The sequence below is a fragment of the Hyaena hyaena genome, unplaced genomic scaffold (genome assembly GCF_003009895.1).
Source record: "Hyaena hyaena isolate Hyena2069 unplaced genomic scaffold, ASM300989v1 scaffold_886, whole genome shotgun sequence".
Lineage (NCBI taxonomy): Eukaryota > Metazoa > Chordata > Mammalia > Carnivora > Hyaenidae > Hyaena > Hyaena hyaena.
Window position 1 is genome coordinate 456719 of NW_024081520.1, and position 15623 is coordinate 472341.

General features: G+C 53.8%; 1 protein-coding gene across 3 annotated transcripts in view; it reads right to left on the minus strand.

Annotated features, from left to right (window-relative positions):
• Positions 1-1283: 1283 nt before the first annotated feature.
• Positions 1284-15623, minus strand: part of RNF212 (ring finger protein 212) — a 36418-nt gene continuing 22078 nt past the window's right edge. For all 3 annotated transcript variants that reach the window (XM_039220402.1, XM_039220400.1, XM_039220401.1), the window contains 4 exons: positions 13065-13128; positions 2143-2215; positions 1656-1804; positions 1284-1498 (listed from right to left, as the gene is read on the minus strand). In XM_039220402.1, coding sequence (XP_039076333.1) covers positions 1461-1498; positions 1656-1804; positions 2143-2215; positions 13065-13128 — 324 coding nt within the window. In that variant the 3' untranslated portion in view covers positions 1284-1460. The remainder of the gene's footprint in view (positions 1499-1655; positions 1805-2142; positions 2216-13064; positions 13129-15623) is intronic.

Consider the following 15623-nt stretch of genomic DNA (forward strand, 5'->3'; position numbering starts at 1 on the left):
CCCCCCCCCCCCCCCCCCCCGAGCTCCCTAGCCCTTCACCAGGCTTTTCTGGGCCAGGAGAGTTAGGGGCCCACGACTCAGGACCCTCCCCCTCCCCACTGGGCCTCCCTCCTGTCCCCTCCCGACACCCAAGAGGAGCAGGGCTTCAAGGCTCTGGTCCTGGGGAACCTGCATCCTGTGGGAAGTGCCTGCATGCGAGGTGGAGGGGAGGGGGGTGGGGGGAATGCAGCCCCCCACCACGTGGCTGTTACAGAAGCTGCTCAGGAGCCCAATTCAGCTAAAACCCAAACTGACGGTCCCACAAGCTGGGTGTCCTCCAAAGATGACAGTCTGGAAGCTACTTCCCGTCAAAGGGCAGGCTGACCCTTGGGGCGGGGAGGGCAAGGAGGGAGGGGTTTGGGGCTGGGGGGGAAGGTGCAGGAAGGGGGCGGGGGTTGGGGTGGAGCTGGGGGCCAGGTCAGACTGGGGACTGTGCCCCTAAGCTGGGCTATTTCCAGGCACGAGTGCCATCCTGTAATTAGGACAAGGTGAGAAAATAAACACAACGGTAGACAAGCTGGCAAACACTTCCTTCGCGCCCACAGGTGCATCGTCTGAGGGGTTATGTTCAACACACAAAGAACCTTAACAGGCACAGGGGAGCAGAACACTCGACGGCCGGCCCTCACAGTCACACCCGTCCCTGCACGGAGGCCCCGAACGCATCTGAGGTTGGTCCCACCTGCACAAGTAAGAGCTCAGTCCAGTCCTGAGGCCCCATCTGAACTCCCAAACGGGCCGGGTTCTGGGCCCGAACTGCCCCTGGTGCCCGAGGCCCCTCCCTGGGGCACACTCTGGGTGTGTCCCCTGACAGTGACCAGACCTCCGGTGACCGTAAGGGGCGGCGCTGCACTGCCATCCTCGTCAGAGCCCCGTGATCGCCCGCTGCAGACGGAGGAACCCGGCGAGTCGGCGGCCTGCTGGGCGCTAGGCCTGGGCAGCTGTCATCTTTGTCAACGGCAGGACACTACTGTTCAGAGATCTCATTTAGTTTTGCCTTTCCAGTGAAAACTATCTAAATTTTTAAATTATTAACATTTATTTATTTTTGAGAGAGACAGAGCATGAGAGGGGGAGGGTCAGAGAGAGAGGGAGACACAGAATCTGAAACAGGCCCGAGGCTCCGAGCTGTCAGCACAGAGCCCGACGCGGGGCTCGAACTCACGAACTGTGAGACGGTGACCTGAGCCGAGGTTGGATGCTCAACTGACGGAGCCCCCCAGGCGCCCAGAAGTCTTAAGGGACTAAAAAGAGCAAAGTTTGAAACATATCACACACATGCCACCCTGGGTCATCAGAAAAGTCCTTTATTCAATGATACTGCTTTGTTCCATCAGGAGAACCGCACGCGTCTTCTTACTGCCTCAGCGCACACGCCGGTGCCCAGGGCCCCGCACGGCCAGCCCCGGGCGGGAGCTCATTCACCTTCCGGGCGGGACGCCCCCGAGGCCAGCAGACCCTGCGGGAGCATGGACAGCCGTGACCCAGGGTGGACGCACACGGGAACGCGACTCCCCAGGGCTCAGGGACACTCCGCGCTCGTGCCGCACACTCACACCCGCCCCCCACACGCTTGTGCAGGCGCAGCACCTGCTCTCCGCACAGGGCACACTTGCCTGCTTGCCGTCTCTGCAGCAGCGCGGAGATGCTGATGGGCTGCCTGGGGGTGCGGCTGGGCGAGGGCCCCCCTGCTCCTGCTCGGCCTGGGGCCCGGGGCGCTGGCGCCTGCGGCGGTCCCTTGCCCGGGAAAGGCAGGGGCAGGATCCTAGGAGTAAATTCAATGACACAGTCCCCTCCCCCGCATCAGCTGCACCCCCCGGGGAGCTGGCTTCGCACAGGCCCTGCCAGGCTCCGGAGGGTTAGGGTTAGGGCGTCAGTGCCAGAAGGGTCTCTGATAAAATACGGTGCAGCCGTTAAGCGGCCCCTTTGGAGTCTAGGGCCACTGTCTACGTTACATTTTAGTTCCTAAAAAGCAAAGCACAAAGTGGTCTACACAACGTGACCCTACTCAGGACACACACACGGGTTTGAAAGCAGGACACAGAAGGTGAGTGTCAGGAAGTGCAGGGCGTCGGGCGGTGGCATCTGGGGCCCGGACGCTACCTGAGAGCCTGGGACGGGTCGCTGTGACTTGGCATCAGGCCGAGGAGCTGAGGCCCGTGGTGGGCGACGCCGCCTGTGGTGGGCAGAGTAAGAGGTGAGCGTGCGAGGCTCCAGGAGGGAAGACAAACACAGCGGGTCCTCGTCCCCCGCATCCCACACCCTCCCCCTCCCCATGGGGCAGGCGCAGCCACAGGACACACGCGGAATCCTCGGCCCCGCAGAGCCTCAGCCCTGCCCCGAGCTCTGGGCTGCAGAGGGCTCAGGAATGTCTGGAGACCTGCACTCTGCCCTGCGCGCACTGGAGGGAAAGGCATTTCCACAAGCTTCCAGCTCGGGGAGTCCTNGGGCAGGGCTGCTCGGCCCCGCAGAGCCTCAGCCCTGCCCCGAGCTCTGGGCTGCAGAGGGCTCAGGAATGTCTGGAGACCTGCACTCTGCCCTGCGCGCACTGGAGGGAAAGGCATTTCCACAAGCTTCCAGCTCGGGGAGTCCTGCAGCGCCGGGACCAGTCTCCACCCACGCTGTGGGATATTTACACTCCCGAATTTCTGCTGACATCCTCCATGCTAATAAGAAGCTTCTTTCAAAGACGTAAACAGCCCCTGGCATGCATTAGTCACAGCAGAGAGCAAATTTGAAGACGACTATTGCTTAATATCCGAGTTCTTTGCATCCAAATTTTGGAGAATTTCAACAGAAGAATGGCAAGGAAAGCAGGAAGACAGTATTCAGGCTCCCCTTGTTTCCTCTCATATGGAAGAAGCTGGATCAGAGAGGGGGAGTGCCTTTCCAGGGCCGCACAGCACCCAGTGGCCGATGGGGACCCTGTCTGTCGACCACTGGCTGTGCACAGCACTCCTGAGTCTGCAGGTGGCCCGCAGAGGCCTCCGCAGAGTGGCTGAGAAATGGGACACAAAATGACTCATTTACCTTCTGTATTTTATGATGGTGGACACCCCGGGGCCTCGCTCGTTCTGAAGAGCCCACCCCTCCCAGGGCCAGTGGACTCCTGAAGAGTGATGACCTGTCTGAGCGCCCAGAGGTGCTCCACATCACCTCTCCGCTCCCCCTAACCCCACCCCCCAAACTGCTAAAATGATCCCAAGCAGCCAGTCCCAAACCATCCTCACCACCTGCCACCCCTTTCTGTGAAGACCACGCCTCCCCTGCTCCCTCTGCCTGTGGACCCAGGGATCCCCCGGGGCCCTGGGGTGCGTGCCTGCCTCCTGCTGCGGGGGCTGCGGGTCTGCTGGCCACACACCCGTCACACAGCTCCTGGGACGTTCCGACAGTGGACACAGTGGAGATAACGGCTGTCCACAGAGGCCCCCACAGGTCCACTCACCAGGGTGTGGGGGGCGGGCACCTGCGCACGGCCGTGAGCACCACGTGACACGTGGGGTCTGAGCAGAACCCCGGGCACGCGGGCCCTGGAGCACAGGGCACGCCCGGGCACCCGCTGCAGCCCCACTGGAAACGGGCGGTCAGGCAGACGCCAGCCAGGCAAGGCCCGGAGCTCCTATGCGGGAAAGCAGCGCGGTTTAACGCGGGTCAGAAAGATTTCCATTGAAAAATGGAAGACCTTCGCTATTTAGGGAGGACAAGTTTCCTTATCCAGAACATGGAAAAACTCCTCTGCCTGTGACAGCAGACGGACAAGCCCGTGCTGACTCCTGAATGAGGCAACAACATGCCAGCAAAGCAGGCGCTGGCCTGCGGTCGCTGACGGGGAGGGACTGGGGGGCGGGGAGCCCAGGGCCTGTGCCCTGCATTGGGGGCAGCCCCTCAGCTCCCTCAGGTGTGCTCATGGGGAAGGGACCCAGGCCGCGCAGGAGCCCCGACCAGCTAGACAGAGACGTGAACCCCAGTGCGGCGAGCCCACGGGGGCAGACGGCACCCAGGTGTGGACTGGGTGGCCGCACAGTAAGGTGGGGACAGCGGGGGCGGGCAGTGCCCAGAAGGCTCCCGCACAGGAGGAGACAAGATCGTGTTGGACAAGAAGACGAGGCACGAAGAGGAAACCCACGGCGGCCCAGGGACAGCATGACTCCTCCCAGGATAGAGTGGTGGCCACGGAGCCCACGTCCAGGGAAGCGACCTTCGAGAGGCACACAGAGTGAAGACACTCAGACGTGGACAGAGACCCGGAGAAGCCATGGCCGGCTGCCCTGCCCCACGACAACAGCACTTCCGGCTGAAGGGAAAGGAGAGCGCGGTGAGTGAGCTGGAGATGGTCAAGTAAAGTGTGAAGTGTGCGTGTGCGATTCTCTCAAGATGTTTAAGAAATAGCAGCTTGTTTAAAGTAAGTAGCGCCTGGGTGGCTCAGTCAGTTGAGCTTCTGACTTTGGCTCAGGTCATGATCTCACTGTTCGTGGGTTCGAGCCCTGCGTCGTGCTCTGTGCTGACAGCTCAGAGCCTGGAGCCTGTTTCAGATTCTGTGTCTCCCTCTCTCTGACCCTCCCCTGATCATGCTGCTTCTCCCTCAGAAATAAATTTTTTAAAAAATTAAAAAACATTAAAAAACCCCAACTAGTTCCAATGCTGCACTCCTGGCTGACACAGCATGCTGTGTGTGTCCACGCAGCACACGCGGTTACATGGGACCGAGATGTCACATGGCGGGGAGGGATGTTGCGGAACCGCGTTGCTGCATCTCACCAGAGCTAAGTCGGTATTCACATCGAGCACATTATGATGTGCGCACAATCACAGAACACGCTACTAAAATATCAACAGAGGCATCAAACGTGTGTCTGAGTGGGCTTGGCCGCCCCAACACAGTACCCCAGGCCAGCGGACACGGTCCCGGAGGCTGGCTGGGGTTCTAGAAGGGCCTCTCCCTGGTCCCCCATCGGCCACCTTCTCTCTGTGCGCTCACCTCACCCCATGGAGCGCCTGAGTGGAGAGCCAGTGAGCTCCCTGGGGCCTCCTTTTCTCGTTGCGGTTTTATGGTTTTGTTGACATAAATACAACATGCTCCTCACCCTTCTTCTGGTGTCTCTTCTCATAAAGATGTCAGACCAGGGTCCCACCCAACGACCTTAGTTACTTTTTAGGGGCTCTGTCACGTGGCAGGGGGTTAGGGCTTTAATGTGAATTTTGAGGGGAAACAATCTAGCCCATAGCAAAATCATACACTATGCAATTTAATGCAAATAAAGGCAGTTAAAGAGATACAAACAACAATTCCCAAGACATATATAAAATAGCAAAATGGCAGACGTAGATCTAAACATACTGGTAACTGTTTTAACTATCAGTGGACCAAAAACTCCAGTCAAAAGGCAGAGATTACCAGAATGAATCGGGCAAGAAGGAAAACAGCTTCTAATACTGTCTGCAACAGGCACACTTTGCATTCAGACACAAATAGGTTGAAATTTTTAAAGTGGGAAAAGATATACTATGCAAACTGTCACCAACCTAAAAATTAAATGAAGAAAATCCCACCATCTAACATAATTACCGAGGCATGAATGTATCCACAAAGACAGGACCTGAACACTGACAGCCACCAAAGACCCCTGGGTAAAGAGATCCAGGGAGTGGAGAGACAGGCACGTCACGCCAATGGATTCAAAGACTCGACTATTCAGACAGCAGTTCTCCAAACTGATGTGGAGATGCAACACAATTCCCACTAAAGTCTCAGCAGGATTTTGACAAATGGATCTTGAGATTAATGTAAAAATGCAAAGGACCTAGAATAGCCAAAATTATTTTGGTAAGTTAAGAACAAAGTCAAAGGGGTTCCACTGATTTCCAAATTTCCGGTAAAGCAAAAGTAATTAAGAAGATGGTATTTTGGGAGGCGCCTGGGTGGCTCAGTTGGTTAAGTGTCTGTCTTCAGCTCAGGTCATGATCTCATGGTTCACGGGTTCGAGCCTCCGGTTGGTTTCTGTGATAACTCAGAGCCTGGAGCCTGCTTTGGATTCTGTGTCTCCCTCTGCCCCTCCCTGACTCATACTCTGCCTCTCAAAACTAAACATTAAAAAAAAACCTTAAAAGATGGTATTTTTGAAACTTTTATTTATTTTTAAGTAATCTCTACCCCCAGTATGGGGTCAAACTCATGACCCTGAGATCATGAGTTATCTGCTCTACCAACAGAGCCAGCCATGCGTCCCTAGGAACACATATTTTGATTAGTAGAAAAGAATACAAAGTCCAGAAGAATACTTTGGCAGTTACAACCGATTAACTTCAGTTTTGGACTGTTTATATGCAGAATTACAACTGACTTTTATATATGGATCTCGTATCCTACAATTTTACCAACCTTGTTTATGATCTCTAGTAGTATTCCTAAAGACCCTGATCGTTTTCTGCACACAAGGGCACACCATCCACAGTAAGACAGTCTACTCCTCTCCCCCAGACTAGGTGCCTTTCACTTCCTTCTCTGGCCTCCGTGGGCCGGCTGGAGCCCCCAGTGGATGTCAGACAGCATGATCCCTTTCAACAGCACCTGGTCAGCTGTGGGTTTTCTGCAGATGCCTTTAACTGATGAATAAGTTGCCTTTTATTACATGTTTCTTCAGTTTCTACAATGAATGACTAGAATTTTGTCAAATTATCTGTTGAAAAGATGTAATGTTTTTTAGGTCTTTTATTTCTACTAGTATACTAATTAGTCAATCTTCAGATGTCAAATAACCTTGAATTCCTTGGATAAATCCCACTTGGTGATGGCATACAATCCTTTACCTATGCTACCAGATTTGATCGCCTCATGCACTTTTAAAGAATTCTGTATCTGTATTCCTAAGGAATACTGCTCAATTATTTTTCTTGTGTTGCCTTTAGCTTTGTTAAGGTATTATTGCTAACCTTACCAAAATTGGAAAGTGTTCAGTCCCCTCCTATTTTCTGAAAGAACTCATAAAGGACATTAGCTCATTACATGTTACATAAAATTCACCTGTAAAGCTACTGGGAAATGGGCTTTTCTTTGTGGAAAGCAATTAAAATTACTAATTCAACTTCTTTACTTGATGGAGGTCTATCCAGATATACTATTTCTTCTTGAGGTAGTTTTGATCATGTCTTTATAGGAATTTATTCATTTCATGCAAGTCATCTGCTTTGTTGGTATAGAAGTATTCACAATATTCTTGCAATCCTTCTAATATCTGTAGGGCATATAGTGCTATCATTCCTGATCCTGGTTAATTTGTGCTTTCTTGGTCACTGTAGGTAAAAAGTTTACCAATTTTGCTAATCTTTTCAAATGACAAACTGTAGACTCCACTGACTTTTCCGTAAGAGTTTTCTATTTTATCAATTTCAAATGTATTTCATTGTAGATAGCTTCCTAAGGTGGATGCTCACTGGCTTTAGATCTCCATCCTTTCTAACATACACATTTAAAGCTATACATTTCCCTCTGGGCACTGTTTCACCTGCATCTTATACATTTTAATGTTTTATTTTCTTTTATTCATTTTCTGATATTACTGGTGAGTTTTTCTCCTTGATCCATTAAAAGCTATAATTGTGCTCATTTCCAAATACTTGTTTTATTCTCAGGTTTTTCTTCTGTTGATTTCCAATTTACTTCCATTGTAGTCTGAAATGTAGTCTGACTCCGCATGATTATACCTTTAAATGTGTCAGTTGTTTTATACCCTGGTGTGTGGTCCACCCTGAAGAGTGCCCCATTTGCCCAGCTGAAGAGTGCTGTTCCCAGGTAGGATCTACATCTGTCAGGTAGGTCAATGGGGGAAACCGTGTTGTTCAAGTTAGTGGAGTGGGCTATTGAAATATCCAAATCACGGGGCGCCTGGGTGGCTTAGTCGGTTAAGCGTCCGACTTTCCGACTTTTGCTTAGGTCATGATCTCGCGGTTCGTGGGTTCGAGCCCCGCGTCGGGCTCTGTGCTGCCAGCTCGGAGCCTGGAGCCTGTTTCAGTCTGTGACTCCCTCTCTCTCTGACCCTCCCCTGCTCACGCTGTCTCTCTCTCTCTCTCCTAGAAATAAATAAAAAAAACATTAAAAAAAAAAAAAAAGAAATATCCAAATCACAACTGTTGAATTAACCATTTCTGTTTTTGTCAGTTTTGGCCTTATGTATTTTGGGTCTTTCAATTTTGGTGTGGTCTACACTAATAGTATTAAGTTCTCCTGGCGTACTGACTCTTTTATCGTCATGAAATGCCCTTCATGTCTAGTAATATTCATCTTAAGAAACCTATTGTGTCTTATGTGAAAACAGCCTCCCGAGCTCTGTACTTGATAGATCCTTTCCCATAACTTTTCTATTTGTCTCCTTGCATCTACAGTGTGTCTTCCTTCGGGGCTATTTCTTGCACCATCTGCCAATCTCCGCTCTTCCACTGGCTTGTTTAGTGTGTTCACATTTAACGTTATCCCTGGTAGGCTGGGTCTGTGTGGCCATGTTGCTGTTTCCTTTTACAGCGTTACCAGTCTAGCTGCTCCATCAACCTCTGTGAAGAGTATGGAGATCTCTAAAACCCAATTGTCTATTCCTTTCCAGCTTGTCTGCTTTTGCTTCATTAACCAGCTGCTGTTGTGTGCGTAGCCACCCCGTATCACTGAGACGTTCTCCTCGTCTCCAGAAACATCCTTAGTCTGAAACCATTTTGTTCAGGAGTCACACTGCAGCTCCAGCTCATGCTTACCGTCTACACGGTGCATCCACCCTGTCTTCAGAGTCTCTGTGCCGCTGGATTCCAGCAGACAGTGTGCGGCTGCAGCTTCTCTACCCAGCCTGACGAGCTCTGCCTTCTCATCGGTGTTTAGTCCTGTTCATGGAGAAGGTAAGCATCGACAGATCTGATTTATGCCGATTCCGCTAGTCATTGTCCATAGGTCTCCTGCGTCTTTTTCCTTCTGGTCTGTCTTGCCTTCTTTCGTGGTAAACAAATGCTTTTTAATGTAATATTTTAATTCTTGATTTTTAACTGTATCTTTAGAGTCCTGTTTGCGTTTACCTTAAACAAGTCCACCTAGTCAGGGTGGACTTCACCCTGTTGGGGCGCGCCCCCCGGGCTCTGGCACGCCCCGCCCCCGCCCGTGTGCTGCCCCACGTGTCACGTGTTTGTTGTGTTAGACTCGCTGCTTCCAGCATCTCACGTTGTGCCAAGTACCAGAGAACGAGACCCCTCCCTCCAGTCCCGTCAGCCTGCATCTTCCGCTCAGTGCCTTCCGTCAGGGTTGCCTGTAGAGCACGTGTACTAGCAGCGCTGCTGTTTTCATTACTCTGTGATAGGTTTATTTTGCCTCAACTTTTATTTTTTTAATGTTTGAGAGTGAGAGTGGGGGAGGGGCAGAGAGAGACAGAGACAGAATCCCAAGCAGGCTTTGTGCTGTCAGTACAGAGCCTGATGCCCCGTGAGATCATGACCTGAGCCGAAATCAAGACTCAGACGCTTAACCAACTGGGCCACCATGTGCTCCTATTTTGTCTAAACTTTTAAAGGAGAATTCTATTAGATACGGAATTCCTGGCTGACCCAGGCCTGGGGGTCTCTTAGCCTCTGTTACAACTTAAGGTCTATAATCCTTAAAATGGCTGAAGACAGAACACAAGGAAAGTGAACGAGACATAGCGGCTGTATGGGATGCAGGATGTCCTCACAGGAACTCTGAGCCCAAGAGCAAACAGGCTTCTCAATGGCCAAGGGGCAGAGCCGTGTGGACGCTGAGCTGCCCGCAGACTGTGCTGTTGCTCTGAGCGGCCCTGTGCTTTGAGGAGGGCTGGGGCGCCATGCCTGCAATGTGCTCTCAGGGCACAAAAACACACTGACTAATAAAGGGTAGGCAGCAAATCTGGCAAAATCCTAACAGTTGGGGAATCTGGGTAAAGGGAACAAGGGAGTTTTTCATATCACTCATACCATTTTTTTGTGTGTTATTTCGGAAATATTTTAAAAACAAATTATAAAAATACCAAGTTGGGACATTCATCTTACACTAGATCTCAAAACACACTCCAAACATCTTGGGAAAAGGTAAATATTAAACATTAAGAACTAGAAGAAAATGATATGAGTATGGAAAAAACCTGTCCAAACACAGAAATCTGTGAATAAAAAACAATGAACAGATTTGAGAACATAAAAATGCCAGAAGAGAGAACCCAGAAATGGACTCACAAACATATGGCCAACTAATCTTTGACAAAGCAGGAAAGAATATCCAATGGAATGTCTTAAAGACAGTCTCTTCAGCACATAGTGCTGGAAAAACTGGACAGCAACATGCAGAAAAATGAACTTGGACCACTTTCTCATATCATACACACAAATAAACTCAAAATGGATGAAAGACCTAAACGTAAGGCAGGAAGCCATAAAAATCCTGGAGGAGAAACCAGGTAAAAACCTCTTTTGCTTCTAATTCTGTGTCTCCCTCTCTCTCTGACCCTCCCCTGCTCACGCTGTCTCTATCTCTCTCTCTCAAAAATAAATAAAACATTTAAAAAAAACACACCAAAAAAAAAAAAAAACCCTCTTTGACCTTGGCCACAGCAACTTCTTACTCAATGTTTCTGAAGGCAAGGGAAACAAGTAAAAATGAACTTTTGGGACCTCATCAAAATAAAAAGCTTTTACACAGCGAGGGAAACAGCACAAGTAAAGGGCAACCGACGGAATGAGAGAAGATATTTGCAAACAACATTTCAGATAAAGGGTTAGTATCCAAAATCTATAAAGAACTTATCAAACTTAACACCTAAAAAACAAAAATCCAGTGAAGAAATGGGCAGAAGACATGAATAGACACTTTTCCAAAGAAGACATCCAGATGGCTAACAGACACATGAAAAGATGCTCAATGTCACTCATCATCAGGGAAACACAAATCAGAACCACACTGAGATACCACCTCACACCTGTCAGAATGGCTAACTTAACAACTCAGGCAACAACAGATGTTGGCGAGGATGCGGAGAAAGAGGATCTTCTGCACGGCTGGTGGGGATGCACACTGGTGCGGCCACTCTGGGAAACAGTGTGGAGGTTCCTCAAAAAATTAAAAATAGAACCACCCTATGACCCAGCAACTGCAGTACTAGGTATTTATCCGAGGGTTACAGGTGTGCTGTTTGGAAGGGACACGCACCCCAATGTGTACAGCAGCGCTACGGGCAATAGCCGCAGTATGGACAGAGCCCAAGTGTCCGTCGATGGGTGGATGCATAAACAAGATGAGGTATATACGTACAATGGAGTGTTACTCGGCCATCAAAAGAATGAAATCTTGCCATCTGCATCTACGTGGATGGAACCAGAGGGCCTTATGCTAAGAGAAACTGGTCAGTCAGAGAAAGACCATCATTAGACGACTTCGTGCATGAGGAATTTAAGATACGAAACAGATGAACACATGGGAAGGGAAGCAAAAATAATATAAAAACAGGGAGGGGGACAAAACATGAGACTCTTAAAGAGAGAACAAACTGAAGGTTGCTGGCGGGTTCGGGGGGGGGGGCTGAGTGGGTGAGGAGCACTGAGGACACGTGCTGGGATGAGCAGGGGTGTTCTACGGGGGATGGACCGCTGGACGCTACTCCGGAAGTCACTGCTGCACTACAGCTAACTCACTGGGATGTAAATTTTAAAAAATTAATTAAAAATGTTAAGCATCTAAAATTTTAAAAAGTCAAAAATTAAGCTACAAATTGGATAAAAGATGGCTACCTTTCATCTTGAGGACTTCATACACGTGAAGGACAAAAGGAAAAAACATACTTCACAGTAAAAAACCAAGAGATGACTGACGGCACTCAGGGTCACAGTCGCAGCCACGAGGACCTGTCCCTTCCAGACGCCTGTGGCAGGATGCACGAGGCAGGCCCCCCTTACTTCTCAATACTGATCAATACATCTGGAAAACATTTAAGGGGATCGCTGTTCTGGAAACACGTGCCAGGGAGAGAAGCCAGCGAGGACTGGTGACCCTGCACACACCCGCTCAAGTGTGGGGCGGCCGGTGAGGGGCAAGGGAAGGGGAGGGCGCAGCCGGGCTGGGCAGGCAGATGGCAGGTGTGGGTATGAAGGGGCCCGCGCACGAGGCCCTGTTCACGCAGGCCTCCACGCCTCAACCCCGTGACGGCAGACCCGGCACGACCACGACCACGTGGGAGCAGCGGGGTGGGGGGGCGCACGCCACAGCCTGCAGCCCCCCCCCCCCGCTCCCAACCAAGGGGAGTGCAGGGCAAGAGCGGCGCCTAAGAATGCGGCCGCGGACACCACGGAAATGCCATTAACACGAGGCTGAACGGGGCTGGAGAACAAGTCAGGCCTTCTCACTGGGTGTGACACGGAGCTCCGTCGGGGGGAACAAACTGCCTAAACCGGGAAACTCCATGCTCGGGGGCCCCAATCCCACTCAGCTGGGCCGGTGGCAGCAAGAGGCTCTCGATGAGCCCACACAGCCCCCGCCGGGTCCTCCTGAGGCGGCTGCTAGGAGCTCCCCTTCGGCAAGAAGCCCGGGCGGGGCGGCAGAGAGCAGAGAGGCTGGGGCTGGGGGCCGGCAGGCGGGGTCACACATCGTGAATGTGAACGTGGCCCTCGGCTGGGGGGGCCGGGCCGGGGTGGGGGCTCGCCCTGCCTCCAGCTGGGACGGGGCGCGGGCGGGCGCGGGCACTCGCTCTGGAAACCCGCCGGCAACTCCGACACCTACCAGGAGGCAGACCCAGGACGACGCCATCTTGCTGGGGCCGCAGAGAGGGGCTGCGGGGACGAGAGCGCTTCGCGAGGCAGATGCTCGCTTGCAAAGGGTCCCCAGTGGGCCCGGCAGCCACACAGTTCTGGGGAACAGGGCGCTGCCCACGCGGACTTCGGGGAGGGACAGCGCCCCCACCGGTGGGTTCTGCTGGGTTTGACCACGTGTTCCCTTCTGGGGAAGGTAGTTCAGTGGTGTGTCTGTTTGGGGCGTGGGGACAGGGACCCCCACTTACCCATGCGTCCATCTTGAGGTGGGCTGATCAGTGAGATTCTTGCCGGGCCAGCTGCTACCTCAGGCTAAACATGAAAGGAAAATAACTCAGTTTCTAACCCACCCTTCCCGAGAGCAAGGTCCTCCCCATTTACCGTGAACACCCTGCCTGGGCCCGTTGGGTCAGCTCCAGGCTCAGCAGTGCAGGGCGCTCACAGCAGCCCGGCCAGCAGCCCGAGCACTTGCAAGAATTTCAGAAGAGAGAAAATGTAGTCTTTGGCTGATGTCAGAACATTTTAAATCCTGCATAAACCCTAATTTTGGACGTATAGTTTTGTCACCTTGAACTCCAGGTGTCGATGGGCGAGGTGTTCTCGCTCCTGGGAGCTCAGCTCCGGCCACACACCGGTCATGGTTCCCAGGGGTGGTCCCCTCCGCAGTCCCGAGACGACAGCGCACTGGGGCTGTCACCAGTGATGGGGCCCCTCCAACCAGAGACGCCAGGCATGCAGGCCAAGCGGTCCTTCCTGCTGCCGGCTCTTCACTGCCACGGCCGTCCCGGCCTCACTCCCGTGGCCCCCACAGCCCTGCCTCCTCTGCTCTGCCTCTACACTTGGCCACCAGGCCGTGTCCCTGACGGTGGCCGATCTTCCCAGCTCCCACCCCCGTGGCCCTTTGCTCTGGTCTGGCGGCCTCCCCTGGGCCCCACTGCAGGGTACCCTCTGCGACCCCACCCCCTGGCTCATAGCCACCAGCAAGCCTCAACCCCGAAGGGCCAGCGCCCTAGGGCAGAGACACTGCAAACAGCACTGCCCTGCCTGGTGGCCGGCTCGGCACGGAGATGTCCACTGACCGGCTGCTCACGCCCCCCACAGGGGGCCTCCTGGCCGCAGCGGTGGGCTCGCGGCAGCTGCCCTCCCACGGGCGAGAGCTCTGGTCCCACCCCTCCTGGGTCCTTCCCATCAGCCGGTCTCTCTCCCCGCCCCCGCTCCAGGCTGAGTCGGGTGCACAGACGTCCGCCACTCCCGTGCGCCCCCGCAGGGCTTTGCACCTGCTCCTTTCACAGGTCCCCGCGGGCTGTGCCCCCGACCTGCACCTCCGTCCAGCCTGGCCCGCACATCACTGCCACACACGTCCCCTGCAAGCCAGCTCTCCACAGCGGGCAGAAAGTTTGCAACTCCAGCAGAGAAACTGGTCACAGAGCAAGGACAAAGTCACTACGCTGGATTAGAATGCGGTCTCGCCCTGGCTTCTACTAAGAAAGGATTTCTAGTCGCTGCATCAGCTCTCGAGTCCCGTTTCCGGGAGAATCCAGTAACGGGTGAAGCGGAATGCACGTGGACACACAGACGGCTGGCCGGGCTGTGCGGGCACCGCGAGTCCCTGTGAGGACCCGTGTCTGGAGCGCGGCTGGGAGCCACTGCCTAGGATCCGACCTGACACTTGCATGTTCCCTGAGGCCCCCCCGCCCCGGACAGAGCAGGAGCAGCCCGCCCTGAGGCGGCCCCAGGAAGCCACGATGCCCCCAGAGGTGGCCCACGCCAGGCTGCATTTTGGGGTGTGGCTCAGAGAGGCCGCACGTGGCAGATGGCTGCGAGGAGGGGCGCGCTCCACGTGCTGCAGGCCCTCCCACACCGGCTCCCACAGGCGCAGCTTTATGGCTCTCCTTCCATTCACAACTTGCTCACTGAGAGTTCTTCCTGCCAGCGAGCAAACACCCTAGAAAGATCTAGGACTTCCCCCAGTGTCGAGACAGCGTGGAAAACTCAGAGTCTAAACCTCCCCCTGGGGTGTCTGTGGTCCGGGTCCCAAGTGGAAGCTGCTGGTGCTGCGTCTGCCCACACTGCTTTCTGCATCCCGACGGCAGACGTGGGTTTGCTCCTTGGATTCTCCCTCGAGGCGGTTCTCACATTTTACTGGCCTCCCTCATTAATGCCTGCGTTACAGCAGGTCTTCACTCGGGATTCGTGAGCCCTCATTTCACTGTTCACAGCGGCCGACCGTCGCTGTCCGCGTCTGAAGCGTCACCAGCACCCTGTCCATCTCTTATCTGCTCTCCCAGGGCCCCAGGCTCGGCGCAGGGCAGCGCGAGGGAGGGGGACAAGGGCCTCTAGAACCAGCACGGGCCACACCCCAGGTGGCTGACCCCGGGCTGCTCGCGCCAGGTGTCGTGTGGTGGGCACCGCACCTTCTTGACTGGCCGAGGTGCCCTCACTCTGCGTCCCCTGCAGCCGTGGCCACTCACCCCAGACAACCCACAGGGGCCGGGGCCTCTCCTCAACCACTGGATGATACCCCTCAGGACAGACCAACGCAGGGACAGAGCCCTGTGCCCTCCCGCGCCCTGCCCCGGGCCCAGGGTGGGGTTCCCAAGACCCAGCTGTCACCCTGCCCCAGCTGGGGACTCACAGCTGCTCTAGCCCAGGAGCCGTCACCTGCACCCACTCCAGGGCTGACAGTGTCCAGGAGCTGAGCAAGGGGGTGGACAAGTGTCCTGGAGGACTTGCGTCCAGCTCTGGCCTGGGGCTGGCAAAACATGACCCGTAGCTGTTGATAAAGCCCACGGTCTCCATCCTGGAAG